The sequence below is a fragment of the Macrosteles quadrilineatus genome, unplaced genomic scaffold (assembly GCF_028750875.1).
Source record: "Macrosteles quadrilineatus isolate MER2022 unplaced genomic scaffold, UCM_ALF_1.0 Scaffold_8__2_contigs__length_117827958, whole genome shotgun sequence".
Taxonomy (NCBI): domain Eukaryota; kingdom Metazoa; phylum Arthropoda; class Insecta; order Hemiptera; family Cicadellidae; genus Macrosteles; species Macrosteles quadrilineatus.
The window spans coordinates 65851678-65874278 of NW_026542601.1; the positions used below are offsets into that span (position 1 = coordinate 65851678).

Consider the following 22601-nt stretch of genomic DNA (forward strand, 5'->3'; position numbering starts at 1 on the left):
CATAAAAAAATGTTGTATTTATGGGGATATAATTATTGGTTGTTTAAGTTATGTGAGCAGCTTTGAGATCACAAATAAATAATATATATATAAGACTTACCGTTTTGAATCAATCCAGTAATGTACTTAGTGTTAAGCTGTTTCTGTTTTATAAATCCATCTTCAGCACTTCTTCATAGAGGTTGTTTCATAATAAATATGCAAACATCCTTCTTCTTGTCAACTTGTTACAAAACACTTTAAATATTTTTAAATAGTTAAGTAGGAGAAACATGCAGACTAAAGAGGAGATTTATAAAACGACAAATTCAAGTAAAGGGCCAGAATACCTTAACCAAGTTGAAGGTGAGAGTGGTTCTGGCCCAGCAGTTAACGCCTCCTTATCTAAACTGCCCGACATGCCAGTCCTTATCAATGCCTTCATACATCAGGCACACACCTCGTCTCTGTATAATGGTGCCTGCTTAACATTGCTGGCGTTTATTGCGATAAATATTTCCACGGAGTTTCAACTTTTGTACAAAAAAATTGTTGGGTTTCTAGAATAATAACTCTAGAATGAAATCAAATGAAGTGAGAAATGTATACCATTTTACCTAGCCCTGAACACTTGTGCCGTAGCACTTCAAATATGGTTGGCCCAAAAAGGTACTCATCATTTCACGGTAATTATTTATTATTTTTTAGCTGAACAAATTTACTCTACTCTACATGTTTTCGTTTATTACATATTCCATTCGAATTAGCATATTTTCAACCATAATTATTGTGGAGTGATGTCCATTAACACAGAAGATCAATATCAAAGCAGCAGTTTTTAGATGAGTACCTTTTTTTCGGGACACCCTGTATAATAATTAATAATCCCCAATAACGGCATTTAACGACGAAATATCTATTACATTTTCTTAATAGTATTTTTAAATTATTTTTGTTTAGTAGGTTAAGATAGGTTAGTCGGTACTCTTTTATTGCACTAAAATATGTTAAAAATGTATTGTATATCGTAAAAAAATCGATATGATTTATTCCTATAAAATTTTAAAATACCTATGCATCCTTTATTAAACTTTTATATAAACATTTCCTGTGTGAAAAATTAAAAGACAGTCTGAATTAATTCATTAGATTAGTCTTTATAACAGGTAGTTGCTGGTTTATGATTAAAGGTAGACTATTGAAAGTAAATAACGGACCGGGTAATATAGTTAAATTTTTTGTCCGATTAAATTAGTATTGTTACGCGGAAAAATAATAAACTTTTCTGGCTTTGCCGGGAATTGTGCATTTTCAGTTATTGGTAAACCTCGCAATTCCTTTCCGCAAATATCCATTGTGTGGATTTTAATTTCATCATTCTACGAAAAAAAAAAAGTTTAAGATATAGTTTAAAATATACTACTCAACTATTTCACTCCGTGATCAACCCAGCTATCGCACAATCTAACAAAGGAGCCAACCAGTCTCGAAATGAATGTCGAGATTCGTATCGAACCCGAAAACAATAATCCGGTCCACATCGGCGACTGTTATTACAGGTGGAGGGTCTAATCTATTGTACGCCAACTATTCAATTCCAGCCGATGGTATCTGCGAGCCCGGGGTCTGGGGTCTTGATTGGTGTAGCGAGCATCACGTGCGAGGCTGCGAGGTGTGAAAACTCGGGCTGCAACTGGACCAGGGACCTCGGTGTGATAAGTGTGATGATCGGACTGCAGGTGAAAATTATAGTCATTGGACATGTTGGTGTTGTTCAGAAGAAATAAGTAACAGTAGAAATTCATAGGTGTAGTTACCTTACGTAGTCTCTTATTGTAGTCCCAGGTGAATACTTTAGAAATATACCTAATTGTTTCATTTTATAGCCTTTGTCGTCATACGTAAAATTATTTAAACACATCGTCGTCAAAATAGGCTATGTGTTTAAATAATTTTACGTATGACTGTCTTGAAAATGAAACAACAGTTGTTTCGAAACTATTTGCCTGAGACTACAATAGAATTGTCGACGTAAGGTATGTAAACTTATTTTATTTGTCATTAATCAATCGTGGAGGCAATGCTGATAATATTATTATAATTATCAATTGAGACGATGATGTGCGTATTAATGAGTGAATATGAGTGTAGAATAGAGTTTGATGCCTTCAGTAGCTAAGTGACTTAGACCAGCTGGTTCATTGGTTAGGACCATTGAGTAAAGCCTATTGACAGAAGAACTATTGGAAAGAGAACTGTGTAACATAATTGGAGAGAAGCGTGCTTTACCGAAAAAGTTTTCTATAATTTGTAAAGCGTCGACTGAATACATTCTGGCTAAAGGAGTTTGGAGACATACTTCATTAATTTGTAAGAAGTCAAGTAGACGTAGCTTAAGTAGAAGAGTGTAAATCAACAAAAGCCTGTGATGTTCGTCAATAATAAACGTTTCAAATAGATCTAAGTTTGTTTGAGTAATATAGATTACATTTTAAATTAAAATAGCTAAATTTCAACAGGGACGGAAATTACCAAGTTAAATGAAAATCTATAGAGCATCAACTAGTTGAAGATTTGCTAAATATCTATGTAATCGAGATTGTAATCAAAATACACGACAATACAAGGAAAACACATATAACGATCAAGAAAAACAATTATAAACAAAATAATTTAAGTGAATGGAAACGTCTCAATTTGAATTTATAAAAGAAGCATTGAAATACAAAACTGAGGATAATAATGTTGTTCCAGTTTCCAGAAAAATACGAATAATAATTTATAGATGTATCTTTTGAAAACTATTTTAATTGCATGCTAAATGCAATATTGAATAGAACGCGATTATCACTTATAAACTATAAATGCTTAAACGCATTTTATATGAGCTCTTACAATAAAGATTCAGAGCTAAAAGGTTTTAATGACGTCATGAAAAAGGTTTACTTAAAAGATTCAAAGGGAAGACAAATCTTTGTCGAAGACTAATGATTTTCCTGAGAAATATTGATATTGATTCCTTATTATTTGCGATATAAAAGGAAATATATTTTAAGCATTTATTTAAAATCTTGGCTACGTAATCATTGTTGTCACCTTCAAATATTGGTAACACGTCAAATTTTCGTGATATTTTATACCCTAACCAGGTAAGCGAGTTCCAGATATAAGAAAGTGTCGTCGTTATTCATGGGTTACCAAGTATCCGTAAAACGAAGTGTCCGTGTTCAATACTTGATTTACTGCAACAGAAAACGATGTTACAACCACTGCTCAAAAATAAAGTTGTCTGCATCGAGACTGGTAATATTGTGGTTACAAACTGTGTGCATGTGGCTGTGACTGCACTGTCTACAGTCACTCTACATTATGTAAGCTATAACGTTAAGTAGGTGAAAGTTTATTCGATTGTGTTATTTGATTCTTATAATATACGTATAGGGGTCATCAAAGAGTCTAGGGATAGCATTTTGTTTAAAGATCGTTTCAGGTAACTGCATCAGAGCTTTGCAAAGTACAATGCCTAAAATCTACTTTTTGAAGCAAATATTTAACTTCTTATCATGCTAAAGCCTGTCAAAGAGTTGAAAGTAAATCTTAAAGAGAGCATAGTTTGAGCAGTACTTTAAACTTAAGGTCTCTATTAGAAAGAGACATTTATTGAATCAATAGGTTTATCCTATCCAGAACGGCGGTGGTTTGAAATTAACTAAACTTCGACTGTTCAAACCTGCTGTTGTTTATTTTTTTTTTTATAAAAATACAGATTTCATATACAGTATAACACTCAACGGTACTTCCATACCTATATCCTGTGATAACAAGTGTATATACAATCCCGTGAAAACCCTACCCATTTTCACTGAAAAATCTATTTTTACAGAACCTCAACGATTCTGTGGTCAATGGTAGAAATTATTCTTACCCTGACATCCTCAACACCAACTCCTGCACCTCCCTATATTCAACAATCGCGTGGAAATCACAAATGGAACCGATTTTCATAAGAGAAAATCAAATTCCAAACAGCTGACACAAATCATATCGTCCGTAATCAAATCGCTCTCTTTGCAAAGTCATTCATGCGAGATTCAGATGAAACGGCCAAACAGCATACCGCTTGTATTATAACCATATAACATCAAAGCTAGTTTGACTAGCGGCCGCTAGAGCGCTCCCCCATATGTGTCTTCCCCAGCGGCTATCTACTGTTTGTAGCGCTGTAGCTGAGCGCTGAGCCGCTAGTCGTGCCGTGGCGCTGGTCTGTGCTGGAGTGTTGTGTGCCCGTCAGCTGTGCGTTACGAGTGTTGTTGGATTTACTGTGTTGTGACAATGCCTAGTATAGTTGCGAGGTTGTGTGTGCTACAGCTGTTCTACTGGTCTTTACATCTAGCCGCTTCCAGGCCACAGAGTGAAACCGTCGGTGAGTGATAACAGTTTTGAATGTTTATCTGATAACATTAAAGGAGCTTGAAGTTGTTGACGAGTGTATGGTAATTATTTGTAGATATTGTCATCAAAGTTAACTTAAAATGTATTTAAATTGTGGTATATTTTGTATGACAATTTTGTTGGATATTATGTAACATAACAATAATATTATTTTGCAACCTTTATTGCGCACAATATGTTTTAAACTACAGTATTTAAAATACAGTCTACCAAATTATGAAATGTAGGTACCCACAAAAAAATCTACGGTAAAACAATACAATAAAAAAAACTCTACAGTAGATTTCTTAAAACATAAAAATATTTACTTGTGATATAAACATAAATGAAGCGCATTTTATCATCTTTTTTTCTACTTGTACATACAAATATTAAACAAATTATAAACTAATATAATTATGAATTTACTCATTTTGGGATCATAAAGTAGTTAGGTAATAAAAAAACACCAATACATGTTGTACACGTTGTAAAGTTCCCTCCAGTGTACCTAAAAGGGTTTGGAAAATATTTAAAATGATAATAAACTTAAGCTGCGCTCAAGTTATTTCATTTTTAGGATTCCAAAAATATTTACTTGCGATATAAACATAAATGAAGCGCATTTTATAATCTTTTTCTCTACTTATACATACAAATACTAAACAAATAATAAACTAATATAATTATGAATTTACTCATTTTGGGATCATAAAGTAGTTAGGTAATAAAAAAAACATCAGTACATGTTGTACACGTTGTAAAGTTCCCTCCTGTGTTCCTAAAAAGGTTTGGAAAATATTTAAAATGATAAAAAACTTAAGCTGCGCTCAAGTTATTTCATTTTTAGGATTCCAAATGTTTGTATAAGTTCATCCTCCAAATGTTATTGAATAGTTTTAGTTTTATGTTGAAGAAACTTTTTTACTTCTGATTCAGTATGAAACCCCCACAACAACAAAAAATAAACAAAAAAATTAACTAACGTGTTTTACTATACCTTTAGTAGTTCCAGTGGCAACAATCAATGTGTTCCATGTTTGACAGGATGTCATTGTCAAACATCCTGTACTGTGTTTTACAATGACAAACCGCTGAAACATGCAACACCTAGACTGTTGCCATTGGAACGGATGACAATTAATATTAAACTACATTATAAAAACTCATTAGAGACTGTACGTTTGTGTATTAATATCAGTTACAGGGCTGCCACTATATATGAATTATATCATATTTTTGTTAATCGCCCGGTGGCTGAAATATTATATTAGAAGGACTCTCCTAATACTCAAAAGGTTGTTGATTTGGTCCTAATAAAAGTGAAAAGCTTTAAGGCTGTTAGAAACTGGGCCAGGTGGCCATCTCTCCTTAATTATTGGGCTTTTAATAAATGGCCCGTAACTAAGGTACAATGTCTTTAAGAGCGCAATGACTGTTTGTGCTCGTGGTATTTCCTACCACTACAATTAACTTATTATAACATACGGATTGTTATTTTTAAGTTGTTTAATGCTACGTTATTTTCTCACTACCTCATGAAACGCCAGCTATGAAATCAGCTAATTTAGCAATAGTCATTACTGCTCTAGAGCGTAAACACACTATTTTGCGCACTGTTTAAAGGTGTGGCAACGTGATAGTTTCCATGCAGTGGTAGGAAAAATATATTTTCACACCACTCTACCTTACCTTCATGTTCAGCTTAAAATACACTCCCAAGTGTGCGTCCTCGTCTCAAAGAATTGATAAATTTGTTAGTTATTGATTGACCTAAGGAGAAGTTGGTTTGGGTATTTTTGTTATTTCATGTATTTTCTTTTAAATATTTAGGTACTGCACGAGGTCAATAAAAAATATATATATATAAATTAAATTCACACCAAACATTGCAGTGCAAGTATCTATACAGCTACGTGTTTTTCCATACAAATATATTTTTTGAAAGAGTTTGTGTGACATACAAAGTTATAAACGTCGTGTTGCTAATTGTATCGTTTTTCTCTCTGACAGCGACACAGACTCACTTAACCCTTCTGTTACACGCGCCGTTCCACATAAATCTGACCACTTTATCACACCTTACAAGCTGTTTCAGCTGTTTCGACACAAACTATAAATTGTATCAAGAATAGGTTCGGTGGTTGAAGTATGTTAAGTGCCCTTGTGGTTGTTTTTGGTTCACTGGGGGTGGTTGGTCGAGATCTATGGATAATTCAGTGGAGACCCGGGGGTTCAAAACCTACCACAGGCTTTAGGTCACTAAAATATACAAAAAACTGGATAGGTCTCTCCGACAAGAAAACCTTTTCTGCATTAGAACTTCTTTCAAAGAACACCTTCTTTAAAAATGTGTATGACCTAAATTCCATTTGAGGGAGGTTTCCCAATAATATTGACATCAATAGGGACATGAAATCAATATCAATATAGACATAACAATAACATAATATGTGTCAATATACATTAAACCAATAAAAATTACGACGAATATAGACCTTGACAACAAGTACAAACTTATTGTTATTTACTTAGTTATCTACAATCAATACTTAATGACATCATGTATTCGTATAAATTGTCAAAAAGCTTACCTTTCAAATGTTAGATTATAAATAATATTATTTTATTTGTGTATTTCTAGTGGCATATGTCCCTTACTCTCGTTTGTTGTATGCTTTATTACATAAAAAATCATGTATGAAGTCTTAATTTGATTTGTTTGAACATTTTAATTTATTTTTAACTAACCTTGACTTGCTTAAACTACTAGTGTAGAATTGTCCCTAATAACTATAACGCCTTAAATAGTAGGCCTATTCATAAACTAAGTGAAACTTTGATTTTCGTTACATTGTATAAAAACTAATGAAACCAATTATCGGATCGTCAAGTTTGGCGTGAGCTGTCATCAGCTTTAGCGGGTAAAACTGTAATCAATACTGCAGTCGTCTTCAGCAACACAACTGTTACTCAAAAGTTGTTAACAGGACCTACCTAGACTACCATCACAATAATATTAGGAAAGAATGTTATTTAACTAATTAATAATTAACTCATTTAAAAGTGTTAAACAATGCACATTTTCTGTTATAGGTAAAATACTAGTTGTTTTAATATTAAGGGCATTGGAACTATAGAAATAATTTATAAAAAACAATATTGGGAAATCACACTCAATGCCAACGAGCTCAAATGTGCTCAATGTTTACTTTTTGCATAACTAAGTTAGAAGTTTAAGAAGTTGTTAAGAAGTTTTTTAAAGCTGCAAAACATAACGTTGATTCAACAGTTTATTGTTAGTCAAATATACCTGTTCATACCAATACGTTACTGAGCTAGCCATGGTCGTCACGATAATTAAACGTAAAAGGATTTACAATATTTTTTCGTACTTCATTTAATTTTTATTTTGTTATAGACTACCAAGTCTAGTTTCATACTTTTAGTAATTCTTAGCGTAAGACCCATAAACTACTGTTTCCATCATAAATTAACATGAACCAAACGTAGAACAGTTTAATCGGCAACTATTATTCGTACAAATATGGTGATGTTTTTATGCGCAATGTTATTGAAATACAGCAATACATAGAACACGTACATGAATTACTCGCCTAGTTGATAAACGAATGCACTATCAAAACGTATTATATCGAGTATTCCGGTATCCAAGGGGGAGTGAGTTGGTCTAGTGGTAGAGCGCAAGGCTTAGTTCCTCGAGATCCCGGGCTCAAATCCCGCCAATCGCCAATGGATTTTTTCATAATACTGACACAACCCTCTAGGACCAGCTTAATGCAATGTGCAAAACAGACCCGGGCTACTAGAGTCCTAGGATGTGAAGGTGGGACATAAAAGTATTCACAAAATACAATTCAAGTCTAGACATCGTCTAAAATACATTAAAAACTATAGAAAAATACATAAAATATACGTATTTCAACGATCGACGCATTACAATCAATATAAAATACAAGAAGCACGTTACACTAGGCAAGTTGCGGGTTGAGTGTAGCCTATTACACTGTCACAGAGTCACTAATTGGGTCGTACGTCATCCCCGACTGTAATTGCCGGCTTAAACTGTTCGTTCTGGACACTTTTTACCGAACCCATAAATCGCCGCGACACACGATTTGACATCCTTACTTCAATTACCGACTTTGCCCCCTTCTGACGAAGTTGCTTATGTTTTTGCAGCACAGCCTCGATAACACACTCGTTTGACGTATGCGTGGGAGTTGTTAAAGTCATTTGTTTGTTTCTTGTTAGAGGTTTGTTCTTGTTACATGAGTTTCATGCAGTAATTAATCATGTTGTTTTGTTTTTTAAGTTTAGATTTATTAGTAGGCCTATTTATATTGTTATTACGGTAGTTTACTTACTAAAATAACTGTTGTGAAATGTCAACTATTACTTTTTGTATAAGAGGCATGTTGAGACGTTTAATTGGAAAATGTTTCGATTTATAAATAATTGCATGTAAGTCTGTCTAGGCCTATATATCCTCGTTATCTATAAAATTTTACCTAAAAAGGATTTATATATTTCCTATCATTGTTTGATCATTTTCCCCGTTCTACATGGTTATGTTTCATGCAAGATCCATTCCCTCTTTTGGCTTTTATAACAGGCATGAAACAATGGTGTTCGTTTTAAACCACAAAAATACCTTTGAATCATTTGTTGCCTACAACCTGTACCCATCAAAATATTTCCCGTATAAACAATCAAAAACTCATTTCAAATTCCTTATCCAACAACTACATCTTTCAAAAACAACCCTAGCCCAAAATCAAAACTCACCAGACGTGTTTCTAAATCACCACGACTCGTTTAAAATCCACATTCCATAAATCAATTTAAACATATGACCCAGGCCTGAACAAGCAGTCTCTCCACAGGTTATACCTGGCGCGAATGTTATTTGCATTTCACCACCGTGTAAGTCCAAGATTTATCCCTCGCCGTAGGCAGTTAGGCACCCAGCTATCAATATGGCCCGTCGTGACTGAGGTGTCGGCCACGTCGCCATTCCTGAATACTTTACTGCCTGTCGATTCCTCGCATTGTTTCTATCACCTCTTCTTGCGTCAGGCGGGATTCCGACACAGCATTAGTCTTGTTCACTTTTTGCCGCGAATGTTCAACAGTCTTCCTTTTTCGACTAAGTGCTGCGACTGTTACATGTTTGTTTTATTCTCGGAACAATTTCAAAGCCGACGCCTTTGGTGAATGTTGAGACTAGCTTGTGAAGTATCGATATACTTTTTGTCTGGCTGGTTTTCTTAATGCCGAACTAGCTTAGTTTAGGCCTAGTCTATTTGAATATTAAGAATTAACTGTATCAGGGTAACTTTGTATAGCATAAAATAATACTATTACTAAAAATGTCTTCCCTTGAAACCATTAAGTAAACTCAAAAAATCCCACTTTCAACGAATGTTAAACTTATGGACTTTCGTGATGCAATTTCAATGATTGTAAACAATATAAATGTTTATACAACTATATTTTTCAATCTTTGAGGACTGAATGTCCTTTTAGAAGAGTGTAGGTTAGTTAGTTAAAGAAGATACGCTCAATAGTTGTAATGGTTCAACATAAAGTACTTTAAACAACACCAGTTTGTCGCCAACTACAGTTTAAACTTGTATCGTACAGAAATAATTGTTACTTAAGTGGCCATTGAACTACTGACGGAATAGCCACATTCTTACGGCAAAATATAAAAAGACTCAGAAATTGTAGGCCTACTCTTACTGTTTAACTTGTATTTTATAAGCCATTCCATTGGGTACTTTTCTTAACTTACCAATATAAATCATTGGTTTACCTTAAAAACTATGCCATAAGCCTAAAATTAATTTTAAAACATCGAAAAGTAAATTTTAATCAACAATGGATGAATATATGAAACAGAAATGCTAAAAAAAATACCTTATTAGAGACAGTTTATGTGACAGTGGAATATTGATAAAGAGTTTCCAATGTAAATTGAGAGAAATGAATGACGATATCGTTACAATTATTCAGTGATTGACATTTCCCGATTATAAACGTCACAGGATTTGTAATCGACAGCAGATTATTACAACGGAACATATTGTCATTGGGCCAATGAAATATGGATACATGAGTTAATTAGAGCTTACACATCTAACAGAATAGCTTCACTCTATCGGAATGCAGTATGTTATAAACAATGTGGAAGCGGGTAAATACTCTAATATTCAAAACCGATTTTAAAACTTTTATTTGGAATAATTCCGTAATTGGATTAGTTCAGTGCAAAAAATTAAACACAATCTTTTTTAACATATTATATTGTTGTAGCTAAGATATTAATTTGTGATAAGTTGTTTTGTTTACTATAAATATTTGAGCTATAAATGAATACTGGAAATTGATTAACTTTTTTGGTATAATATTACTTTAGGACCCAAATTCCTCTCCACAGCTTAACTTTAATGAAGATTTGTTAAAAAAAAATCTACAATCGTCATAATCACTCTTAATACATAATTCTAAATACAACGAAGTCACCGATAGCTGGTACACCATCACCAGAAACTCAAGCCATTTCCACTTTATGCAGTAGGTCAAATGTTTTCAAATTCAAAAATTCATAAGATTTTTTCATAATTTCAGCTAGTATTTTGTCCTGTTTCATTACATACTATGTGAAAGTGACATAAATAGTGCTGAATTAACATTTAATCATAAACTAGAGTAAGTATAACCTTGATTATTCCTATACAACGTATTACTAGCTTTAAACCATACAAATATGGTCGCATTTATAATAAAAGCTTTCATTTAATATATAGTATTCTTGGCTTTTTAACTTCCATTTAACATAAATGTTTTTAAACAAACCAAATAATTCTATGGCCAGAGAGAATCCACAGGTCCTCTTTGTGTTACCGACCTTTATCGCATAAACGATGCGCATGTTAATGTACACAGGGCAAGCATACAGTTTAGCCTTTAGGCCATCGCTTTGAGTTACTGTTTAATAATGGTAGAGAATGTCATGCATTATTAATATTATGTTCCAATACAACAAAACCTAGCTGTACCTATGAAACTAGATATGTAGTGAAGGAAGTATTTGCTTTCAACAATAGTTTACGCTTTTTTACAATACAATATTCTCCGAAGATATTTGAAAGGTTGCATTATGGTAAAGTTTTAGTATATCATCCTTATCCTGCCCTTGATTAGTTTTTTTCAAACTCTTTATTGATTTATGTGTTTCTAATATTGATATAGTTCACGTTCGTATATATATCTAAATCAACATAAAACACAAAATCACCAACTGATGCTGTGATTGACAAAACGCATTTAAAATGTAATTAAAATAAAATAATGCTTACAACGTAGTTCTAATAGCAGAATAGCTCCGAGTGCACACAACTCTTCAGTAAGATCCAATTATGATACAACTTACACCCAATTCTTTTCCTATATAAAACAAAATATCTCATTTGCTGAATCTTGAAGGTTTGTAGGAGGTACTTATCTAAAACAGATTGATTGTTAGCATCTTATTATAAATTGAAGTACAGAGTATCGTCCTTAAATTGAAACTACTTTAATTACCTCAAAAAGAAAAATGTCCATTCGAGATTAATAGTGAGTTTGTGTATTTATTGCAGTTAAGTTGATGACAGATAAAAATTAAAATAGGACGTTGTGGATGCAGTATAAGTATACAGGGTTATCGAAGTTGAACATAACGTATTATACTAAACAAAATAAAATTAAATCGTCTTTAAATAATTGAAAACATTCCAAATCCATCAATAGTATGTAACGTTTGTCGTGTTACCACTCAGGTATAAGTGTCACTTGTAGTGTAAGCAACAATAACACGAGAAGGTGCTAGAGCCCGTGTTGTATGTTTAGGCAACATGTCTACCCTAGGCTATGTACCGACATTGGTATTGTTTGTGCCTATAAACCCTTGCTACCCCCGAGAGTGCAAACCGAAACTCAATCATTGAAACAGTGGATATTCGATATGCTATTGTTAGTTGTGATAGCTGTATAAATAGTTTACACAGTAGGCCTATGTTAAGTTATATAAGTATTTTTTGAAAATGTTTGTCAGATAAGGGACAAAATACAGATGCTTAACATAATTTTTTCCATAAAATCTCTTCAAAAGGCTTCATGCTGTATTTTTACATAGCCAGGTTTCATATTACTCTCCTCTGGCATAATATATTTATTTTATACCATTATTTGGTATTGGGATTGAAGATAACCAACCGATAAGCATAACAAAATTTCAATGTTCATTTGGTCATCTAGCAGAAGGAAATAACTTAGACACTAAATTATAGGGTATATAGTAATAATCCCATGTGGAATTTAAATTTCCCCAGGATCGGTTATGTTAGAGGAATTAAAACAAAAGTGACCCAACCAGACAACCTTGTATCATACGATGTAAAAACGCGTTCTAAAATCTTTGTGATACTACAATACTGCAAAGATTATAGACTAATTCAAACAAACAAGTTAGGCTACAGAATACTGAAACATATCATGCAATAATAAATTTTGTTTTTGGTATTATAAAACAACCACACCAACCACACCGATAAATCTACTTACAAATAAGATTTGAATTAGTTTCAATAACAAAATCTTCCTAACCTAACCTAAAACATAGTCCACCCTTAGGTTAGATTAGGCTACAATTTGGTGTGGTTGGTACAATACAAATTTACCATACATCTATTCAACCAATTTATTCCCCAGTCTGTAGTGAAATAGTCAGCGCAACAATTATAATCATAGTTATATCGTTGCACGTTTTCGGTCGTTGACGATCTCTATTAGATTAGTTTAACTGTTGGACCAATTTGTAATAATTTCCAACAAATCGCTAAACTAGAGCCTGCGTAACTATTGTTCAACCACCGTTACTGCAGATCCAATAATTGGTGGCTACTACGTTGTTAGTTCAATGTAGCACTAATTAAAGTTTTATAAATTATTCTACTTTATACATTCTATATTTGAACATTCTATTGTAATTTTTCCTCAAACACACGTGTTTTGGTTTCCCAATTAAGTTACAATTAAAAATAATGGATTTTTGATAAAAACTACATTTTTACTCGATGAAAATTCCAAATAAGTAAACATAATAATATATTTAATTATTGGTTTCAAGAAATTAACTCAGCAACTAACCTGAATGAAAAATATTGTCCAAGTGATCAAAAAGTGTGTATCTTTATCTTGAGAAAATATATTCGATTTTTTATAGATCGTGTTTTACGGTCAAGTAAATAGTGAGCCTGGCTTACTTCTATTTAATTTTTTAAGATATTAATTATAATATTGCAGTTAAGTATAAACGCCTATATTTTAGTTTTAAATCAACACTCTTGAAACCTACTAGAAAACAAGTTAAATGGCGCATTTTTATTTGGTGTGGTGATTAGTAAACTAAAATACCACCGCAGCAAACCTGCAGACTAAGCTAATTTCAATTTGTCAGATTTTTACTGAATTATTTCCATAAACAAGACATTTATTAAATTTTCTCCAATCGTACAACATCGCTTCAATATATAAAATTACTAGCCCTTCGTACGGGGTTGGCAAATAAGTATAAAATGCTTATTGCAGTTATACTCGATCTTTGCGTTTGCGATGTGAGAAGAATGGGTTGAGAAAATTGTCTTCATCAAAGTTACGGTATGCTATAGTATTAAACATAGCCATAATGTTCTACCACTTCACCTATTGAGAAAGATAGATTATTAAAAATTCGCAAAGTATCACAAATTATTCCTGAAATTAAAAACATAAACACAACTGTAAACAATCCTACATTAACAGTTCTCATTGCGTATCACAGTTTTTTGTTGCTGCTTAGTTCAAATTAGCTGTTTTCATAAATAATGAAAAAAATAATGTGCTGCACCCTGTTGGTAAATCTTATAATTTTTTAATGCTTTTGCATATCATAGAACCAACGCTTTTAGTTGAAACAGCTGGCTAAATTCTTTCATTGCCTTTAAATATGAATACTCATAAGGTTAACATGGAGAACTGCAGAGCCACTGGGGTAGAGCCCGAAAGGATTTTTGAGCTAAGAATATGCCTATATATGTTAATCGGGAATGTGAACTATCACGGTGCCAAATTTCAGCCTAATCCGACCAGTATTTTTCGCGTTTACTTGTCACAAACATACATCCATACATCAAAACTTTCTCATTTATAATATTAGTAGGATTAGTTTTTTGGCTCTACATTACGGTATTGATGAAAAATTGGCATTTCCGTGTTTTAAAGGTAAAAATTTGAAAAAAAAGAATTTTGAACATTTTAAAACCACAAAATACCCCGTTCCTACCCAAATCACGTACGTTAAACATTCGAATGACTACAGGACATACTACACAATATGCAATATTACACACAACAAATTCAAAACTTATATAACCATCCCAACCATCAAAACGTATCCCCTCCAAGTCATCTTACTTCATTTAGTAGCATTTAAAACGAGAGACATCGGTATGTTAACCGACCTATTATGTCAGTCTGAAGCCCCTTGTAAGAAGTCTGGTGAACAGAGCGTTTCATTTACATGCAGATGGGTGCCGCCGCCAGTGGTCCGAGAATGCGGGGTGTGGATGAGACGGACAAAGAGGCCAGTGTCGGCCGCTCCCCGGGTGTAATGGGCTGATGGACAGTCGGATCAGAATGAATATTTCAAGCCCCACTCTGCTTTGAAACATTGTACTCGTGTTCGCCAACTTATTAGAGTACGAGAACCCCTTGAACCGGCTCACCGCGAGTGCGTTGCGTCAAGAGCCCTTAGCGCAGGCTATTGTTTCCACATATGTTGGGGCGATTTGGTGGAATTTCTTATTGGTATTGTTTTAAGGTTTGATTGTTTTAGAAGATTTAGTTTGCATTTGTTGTTTTCAACATAATTGTTCTTGAAAGTATATAATGTTTATGTTTAAGGTAAATTAGTTATTAAAACATCTGAGTGGTTATAGTCGGACTAACCAACACAAGTAGACTTCTAATCCATTTTAAATTTTGAAGTTCGTCTTTCGTATTTAGTACATGTTTGGTGACATTGATCGCTAGTGTCGACAAAATTTAGTTTCTATTATTATTGGGTTAATTTCTTGATTTGTGCTTCACTGCTTGTTTATATAACTAGACAAGTTATTTTTAATGATCAGATAGTTTTACAGTATTTGGTGAAATGAGGTTTAAAATGACTGAAATAACAAGAAACAAATTAGTGCACCGAACAGAAATGTCAATGAAATTGGCTTAAGCTGTTCCATAAGAACGATAATTCTACTAAGGAGTATGTTCTATCTATGTTATCGTTCTTACATGGTAAAAAGTATTCGATTCTCTAAACAGTTCTGTATAGTATACAGTGCAAGTCCGTATTTTTACGGTTGGAAATTGGATCTGGCTGTCCATTAACAGATAAGCATCAAGGTTCAGGAAAGGAACAGCTGATCTCAGTCAGTAAAAACCCACACAGGTCATTTAAGTCCGCTATCCTCGCCCTGCATTTTCATCCAGCCTAAAAAGGGCACCCAACTGTGCGTTGCTGCGATAAATAACTGATTGATTGATATAAACACAAAAGGGATATTTCACCAGTTAATGCCTTGATCCGGATTGATTTGAAAACACACTAACTATCTTTACAAGGGGTTCAGTTATTTTTAGGCGTAAGTTTACCCTACTTCGTGTGTTAAAGCAATTCTTAAACATGTTATTTACAGTAAACAATGTTTAAACAACATGCAAGACATGTCATATTACTCATTTGCAGCTTATTTCTTGTTATTCATTCAAGTTGAAAGTATGTACACACGTCTAGACTCACAAGTTTATAAACCCACCTAAAGAGGATATGAACACTATACGGGATTGAATCTTTTGTTCGTGTAAGAGGATTGAACAGAAATCACATTCCGATGTGGTATTGAAATTTACAAATATAAATATGAAGTCAATGGTTATTTTGCTTAATATAAAATTTCAAAACTAATTTTAACAAGCACATTACCTTTTGAATAAGTACACCGTATCAATGTTGCAAAATCCCTAATGTTCCAATGCTGGTGTAGGCGTATTAATATTGCTATAACTTGTTACCAAGTTAAACATGCTGAGGCCCGTATAAGAATAAAGGGCAGCGATAACATTATTGGGCCCACAGGGTGTAATATCGTATGCAAACACTAACGTCTAAATTTTACTTTGAATCTGGTAAAATCTATTTGGTTTCAGGCGAGAGTCCAGCGGTACAGTTGTAAAACTTGGGTCTGGAACATGTATTTTATCATCAGATATATTATTTTACATGAGAACCACAGTTGTTCTGGTCTGGTAGGAAATATTGGATTGAGTTTGATAATTGGAGTAACTTCAAATGCTGCAGTATCGTTGCGAGAAAAAATATCAGCTTTTGTATACTATTTTATTACTTTTCGACATAATTTTAAAATTTGGATCGTATTACTTTATAAGTTTATCCCTGTACTGGAACCTCATACTTACCTTAATTAGGTGTCGCAGAAAAAAATACTATTGCAATTTATAATTCAATTGATATTGGGTTTTGAACGTAAATGTTAACTTGCTTACTTCACTACACTAACCTAACACTTTGCTGGAAAAAATTTCAAAACACGGATAAAAACAACAAGTTGTTAGTTTCAAATCAATGCATTGGACGAAAGCAAACCAGGAATACAAAACTATCATTTAATAACATGTATGCAACTGACACAGACTGAACAGTAGTAAATAACTTGTATACAAAGCTAGGTTAAATAATTAAAACTCTGACCACCAATCACTAACGTTCACTGGTTACGGTGCGAAGCTGCCTCATTAATTATAAATGATTGTGATTTCGCGTAGTCGAGCATTTCCGCTTATCCAGTCGTTTTATAATGTCAAATTCATCGCGACCAGACAATATTGTTTTTTGAAATATTGGTTGGTTCGTTATTACAAATATCGTACGTGTCAGGGAATAGTGTTCAGTTAGTGGTGAATGGAAATTGCGAATCCTGTTTCCGATAGGTTGCTGTATTATTTGAATGTAGAGGTTTGTTAAAGGTTTACACTATGCATTATGTAAATGTTTTAACACATTATATACATATAAATCATATAAATCATGCAGAACATATTGAGCTCGTTTTTAAGTACCTTTACATATATTCCACGTCTGGAAAAATAATTCACATGGATTTACACCGGAAAACTATTGAGGAAAAACTTTTTTATAAGGCCTATGTACTAACTCTGCCTTTATTTAATACGTAGCCTACTTACATTGGAGAATCAAATATTGGGACATTTAACTAAAAACTAAACAGCGAACTGACATTCACTTAAAATAAGTCAGTAATGTCTTTAGCCACTAAGAGCTAAATACTCTTATTATATCAGATAGGTTTAAAGCATCAACGTAAATCGGAATCAACTGTATTCAAAAATACGCTTAAAATAATACTTTTACCACAAAATGTCATGTTTTAGACTGCTAACACGAATGCTTTTTATAAGAATAAAATGGTGCTGTATTGTTTTATTATCTGACCATGTACGCAATTCTTATTGTGTTACCTTAATAATAGTGCTTTCCCGAAGTAGATCTCTTGCTAATAGTTTCAAAACCGGTGGTAAAACTTGTCTAAAAAATAAAAACACCAATATAGGCTATAGAAAATGATTTTGAAACAGTATACGCATACATTGCTAGAAATGAATACAATGCAATTTTAACTAGCCCATATAGAGTGTTCATGCAAGTTAATGCATGATATTGGAAATACAGTAACCAAATTAACTTGCTTGACTCCTTAGACAGAACTTTGTCCTTAACAAGGCTCAACTATAACACTACAATATCACTATACATTTTCCCTTTACTTTGTTCACAAAGATTTAAGACTTTCAGCATTCAATAACCTGATAGGCCTACCTAATGAAAATGCTGATTAACGAAATTAAAATAAGGGTAAGGTTTTATAAAAATTAGAAAACAGTCCGCGAGCTCGCAACGTTTAGCTGGTAATGTTAACATTTTCCCGGACGAGATGATAGTGTAGGGGGGGGGGAGGGAAGAGTCAGAATGTATAATCCGTTTTTATCTCTCACGTTGCTTCTCTGTTTGCCATCCCTCTGGTAATTAAAACATTTCCTCCAACCCTGCGAGTTTCCCTCCAGTTTTTACAGCAAAACATCGCGTCGCGGGTAATGTTTAATGATGTTGTTTTGTAGCAAAACACTGAATTTAAATGCCCCTGACTGCTTTAACCTTAGGATAGGGTTGAATCTCGCTTGTATTTAGGGGAGACTATGTGATTGATGTTTCAGCTACTTGCAAGGAATTTGGTGTTTAAATAGTAAAAGTTCATTTTGATGCGTAAAAAACAAAATTACCAGTGTAGAGAAATAATTCCAGATGCGAAACTGATTCTTATTATTTAGAGATTATAGTTGGCTATTTTATAACCACAAAGCGTATTTAAAAATATATAAATAATTAATTCCGTGAAATATCTCTGTTCGTTTTTTTTCCTGGTTTCATTTAGTAGTTTCCCTGACCAATGATATCAAATGATATCACTAAGCCGAGACCAGTTTTACCTCTAAAATCTGTGGTTGAAACTCATCCTCTCCTTTGACTATTGATACAATATTCAATCCAATATCCAATAGTCAACGCTGTTCCAATGCCAATATTTTTTATATTTTTGTACAATTACATCCATTGAAAATATTTTACCATATCGTTACAGTTTATCTTACACAATAATAATTTAAGCTCAATACAGAAAAAAACAGCTATTTCTTTTCTGTCAATCCCTTATTATATTAAATAGCATACATATAGTACACACTCTACTATAGTTGCTAACAATAATTACTCTAGCAAATTTTAGCCTCGTTACAAACAAAATCATTTCCATTTTCACCACACTACGATGTTTTTAGCCGTTTTACAAACGTTAATTGGAGGCTGAAAGCTACGTGCTGCCCATGTCAGCTGCAATCGTCATTTGGGGACCGAGCAGGTATTTACATCCTCAGGGCCGAAAATAATCTGTTCCCTTATTTATTTAAAACATTAATGTATATTAAATACCGTACACAATCAGTATCTACTGTATATGCATTGCACTAGACTAGTTTTATTGTCACCGCTGCCTAGCAACTATTTCATTATTATTTCTGCTGATTCCATGAAATATTTCTTCTCATGACCTTAAAGTTTTAATTGTGTTGAGTATAAGTGTGCGTTTATTGTGTATATATTTTCTCAATTTTGTATAGTGTAGTAAATAGGGTCGTACCACGGACCGAAAGGGTTTTGCAGCTCTCGATCACTCGAACTTAAAAATTATCTCGAGCCGGCAAGACCTCATTTTCGGCCCTAGGTACGAAACTATTACTGCTTCCCTAATCCTGGAACTTATGTACAGTACTCAAAATATGACTATTTTATAATATTTACTAAAGCTACGAAATATTTTGTTAAGTACTATTACAAGTTGAGTTGGATACTTTCACTCAACTAAATTTATTACAGAAATAAATAAATAGTTTAAACCCTCAGTTTCCAACAGTCGCTACATATTCCATTGTTAAAGAGTTGCTCGTTATACTACTCTGGCCATTACAGACCGTTTACTGGGGTGGTGTTAACAATGTTCAGCCATTCATTATACAACCGAGTCTCCGTCTTCATTACCCAGCCATTAGAGGGACGAGTCTCTCCTTCCACCCCAATTGGCGAATAATGACTCTTGTTTGAATCTTTAAATGTTACTCGGAGAGAATTACAAGCATGTCCTATGTGATTGAGTATCTTTCTGCATACCAGTGAAGACACCTCTTTCTGCATACCAGTGAAGACACCTCTTTCTGTATACCAGTGAAGATACCTCTTTCTGTATACCAGTGAAGATACCTCTTTCTGTATACCAGTGAAGATACCTCTTTCTGTATACCAGTGAAGATACCTCTTTCTGTATACCAGTGAAGATACCTCTTTCTGTATACCCGTATAGATACCTCTTTCTGTATACCAGTGAAGATACCTCTTTCTGTATACCCGTATAGATACCTCTTTCTGCAGACCAGTGAAGATACCTCTTTCTGCATACCAGTGAAGATACCTCTTTCTGTATACCCGTATAGATACCTCTTTCTGCATACCAGTGAAGATACCTCTTTCTGCATACCAGTGAAGATACCTCTTTCTGTATACCAGTGAAGATACCTCTTTCTGCATTCCAGTGAAGATACCTCTTTCAGCATACCAGTGAAGATACCTCTTTCTGCATACCAGTGAAGACAACTTTTTCTGCATACCAGTGAAGATACCTCTTTCTGCAGACCAGTGAAGATACCTCTTTCTGCATACCACTGAAGATACCTCTTTCTGCATACCAGTGAAGACACCTCTTTCTGCATACCAGTGAAGACACCTTTTTCTGCATACCAGTAAAGATACCTCTTTCTGTATAGCCGTAAAGATACCTTCTTTCTGCATACCAGTGAAGATACCTCTTTCTGCATACCAGTGAAGATACCTCTTTCTGTATAGCCGTAAAGATACCCTCTTTCTGCATACCAGTGAAGACACCCCTTTCTGTATAGCCGTAAAGATACCCTCTTTCTGCATACCAGTGAATATACCTCTTTCTGCATACCAGTGAAGATATCTCTTTCTGTATACCTCTGAAATATATTAGAAAGAGGTGAATTTACACTTATTTTCTTCATTCTACCCATTTTGCTCGTGAAGGGTTTGACCAAATGAAAATTATAATTTAACGAAAACAGGTATCAACATGATTGAAAAGTATAGTAATAGAAGTGTGAAAAGAGATTACACCTGTTTGTTGGCTAAAGTGTTGATTAAACTTTTTAACTATTAAATAACAGGTCTGTGGTTCAAATATGTATCTAATATATTATGGAGTATGCATTCCAATTAGGACGCAGTTTATCCGCAGCTTAAAGATGTGTTAATTTTTTTAGTCAATATTTTCTCCAAAATCTGTAATAACCGTTGATAACGGGCACAATAATAGCTATACAAAACTTTACAATCACGATTTAAATCTAATATCATAATCATCATAATAAATTATGGTGGTTAAATAGTTGAGCTAACGTTGATACTGGTGCTAAAGCAGCTTGTATTTCTAACACAATTTCTGAACTCTTATAAACTTGGCAAACAGTACAGTTGTCTATTTTACTACAGCTTGGAATCTTTCGGAAATTTATTTTATTTATAGCAAACTCAAAATTCTGATTAGGTGGATTCCATGAGGACCTGCTGAGTATGCAAAGAGTATTCAGTGAACTGCGGCGTTAATGTGACGTGGAGTGTAGACGTAGGCAAATGGCGTCCGCGATAAGTGGTGCTGAATAATTCACATTGTTTTAGGTAAACGTGGACTCGGACAAAGTGCAAGAACTATTTACCAACGTGTTTCACCACTTAACAGATGACTATTAAAGGTTAACTAAGTCAATGCAATATTTTTTCATCCAAGGGTTTTTGCTGGTTTTCATTTTAAACAAAAATGCCATCTAAAGGGTTTTATTCTTAGGGTTTTGATAATTTCTGAAATGTTCATGAAATCAGTTAGTGAAACTATTCAACTGTCCTAAGTAGCTGTTTAATACCTTATACGTGTCTTTTGGAATAGTTCTTTCTAAGGATAGTCAAAACGTGCAAAGTTAGATGCAATGCATTAAGATATAATATTACGTAAGAACCATTGAGCAGTATTTTGATCATTGATGAGTTCATAGTGTACTTTGAAGAGGGGTATCCACTAAAATATTTGCCGTTAAAAACAAGACCGTTTTGTAACTAACACAACTTTTCGATGGTAAATTATTGTTGGAACTGTTCAGGTGCACTAAATATAGGCTATAGGCCTATGTTGTTGAGGTGAATTACGACATAACGTAATAAAACCATCTAACCTGTACACTCTCATTGATGATATTTAAAAAATCATGTTTCAATATTGCAAAAGTTTTTTTTTCTGACTAAAAAATATCCAGCTTAATTTTAATTATTCAAATTTAACAACGTGAAGGATAAACGAAGATTAAAACTCGAT

The 22601-nt window shown here is 33.6% G+C and overlaps 1 protein-coding gene across 2 annotated transcripts in view; it reads left to right on the forward strand.

The window, feature by feature from the left end:
* LOC129001439 (lachesin-like) overlaps positions 1-22601 on the forward strand; it is a 321533-nt gene that overhangs the window by 252456 nt on the left and 46476 nt on the right. The window contains exon 1 of one of the 2 annotated variants that reach the window (XM_054428706.1): positions 4254-4402. The exons of the other annotated variant lie outside the window; for it this stretch is intronic. Coding sequence (XP_054284681.1) covers positions 4312-4402 — 91 coding nt within the window. The 5' untranslated portion in view covers positions 4254-4311. Of the gene's footprint in view, positions 1-4253; positions 4403-22601 lie in introns of those variants that run through there. 2 annotated transcript variants of the gene reach the window in all.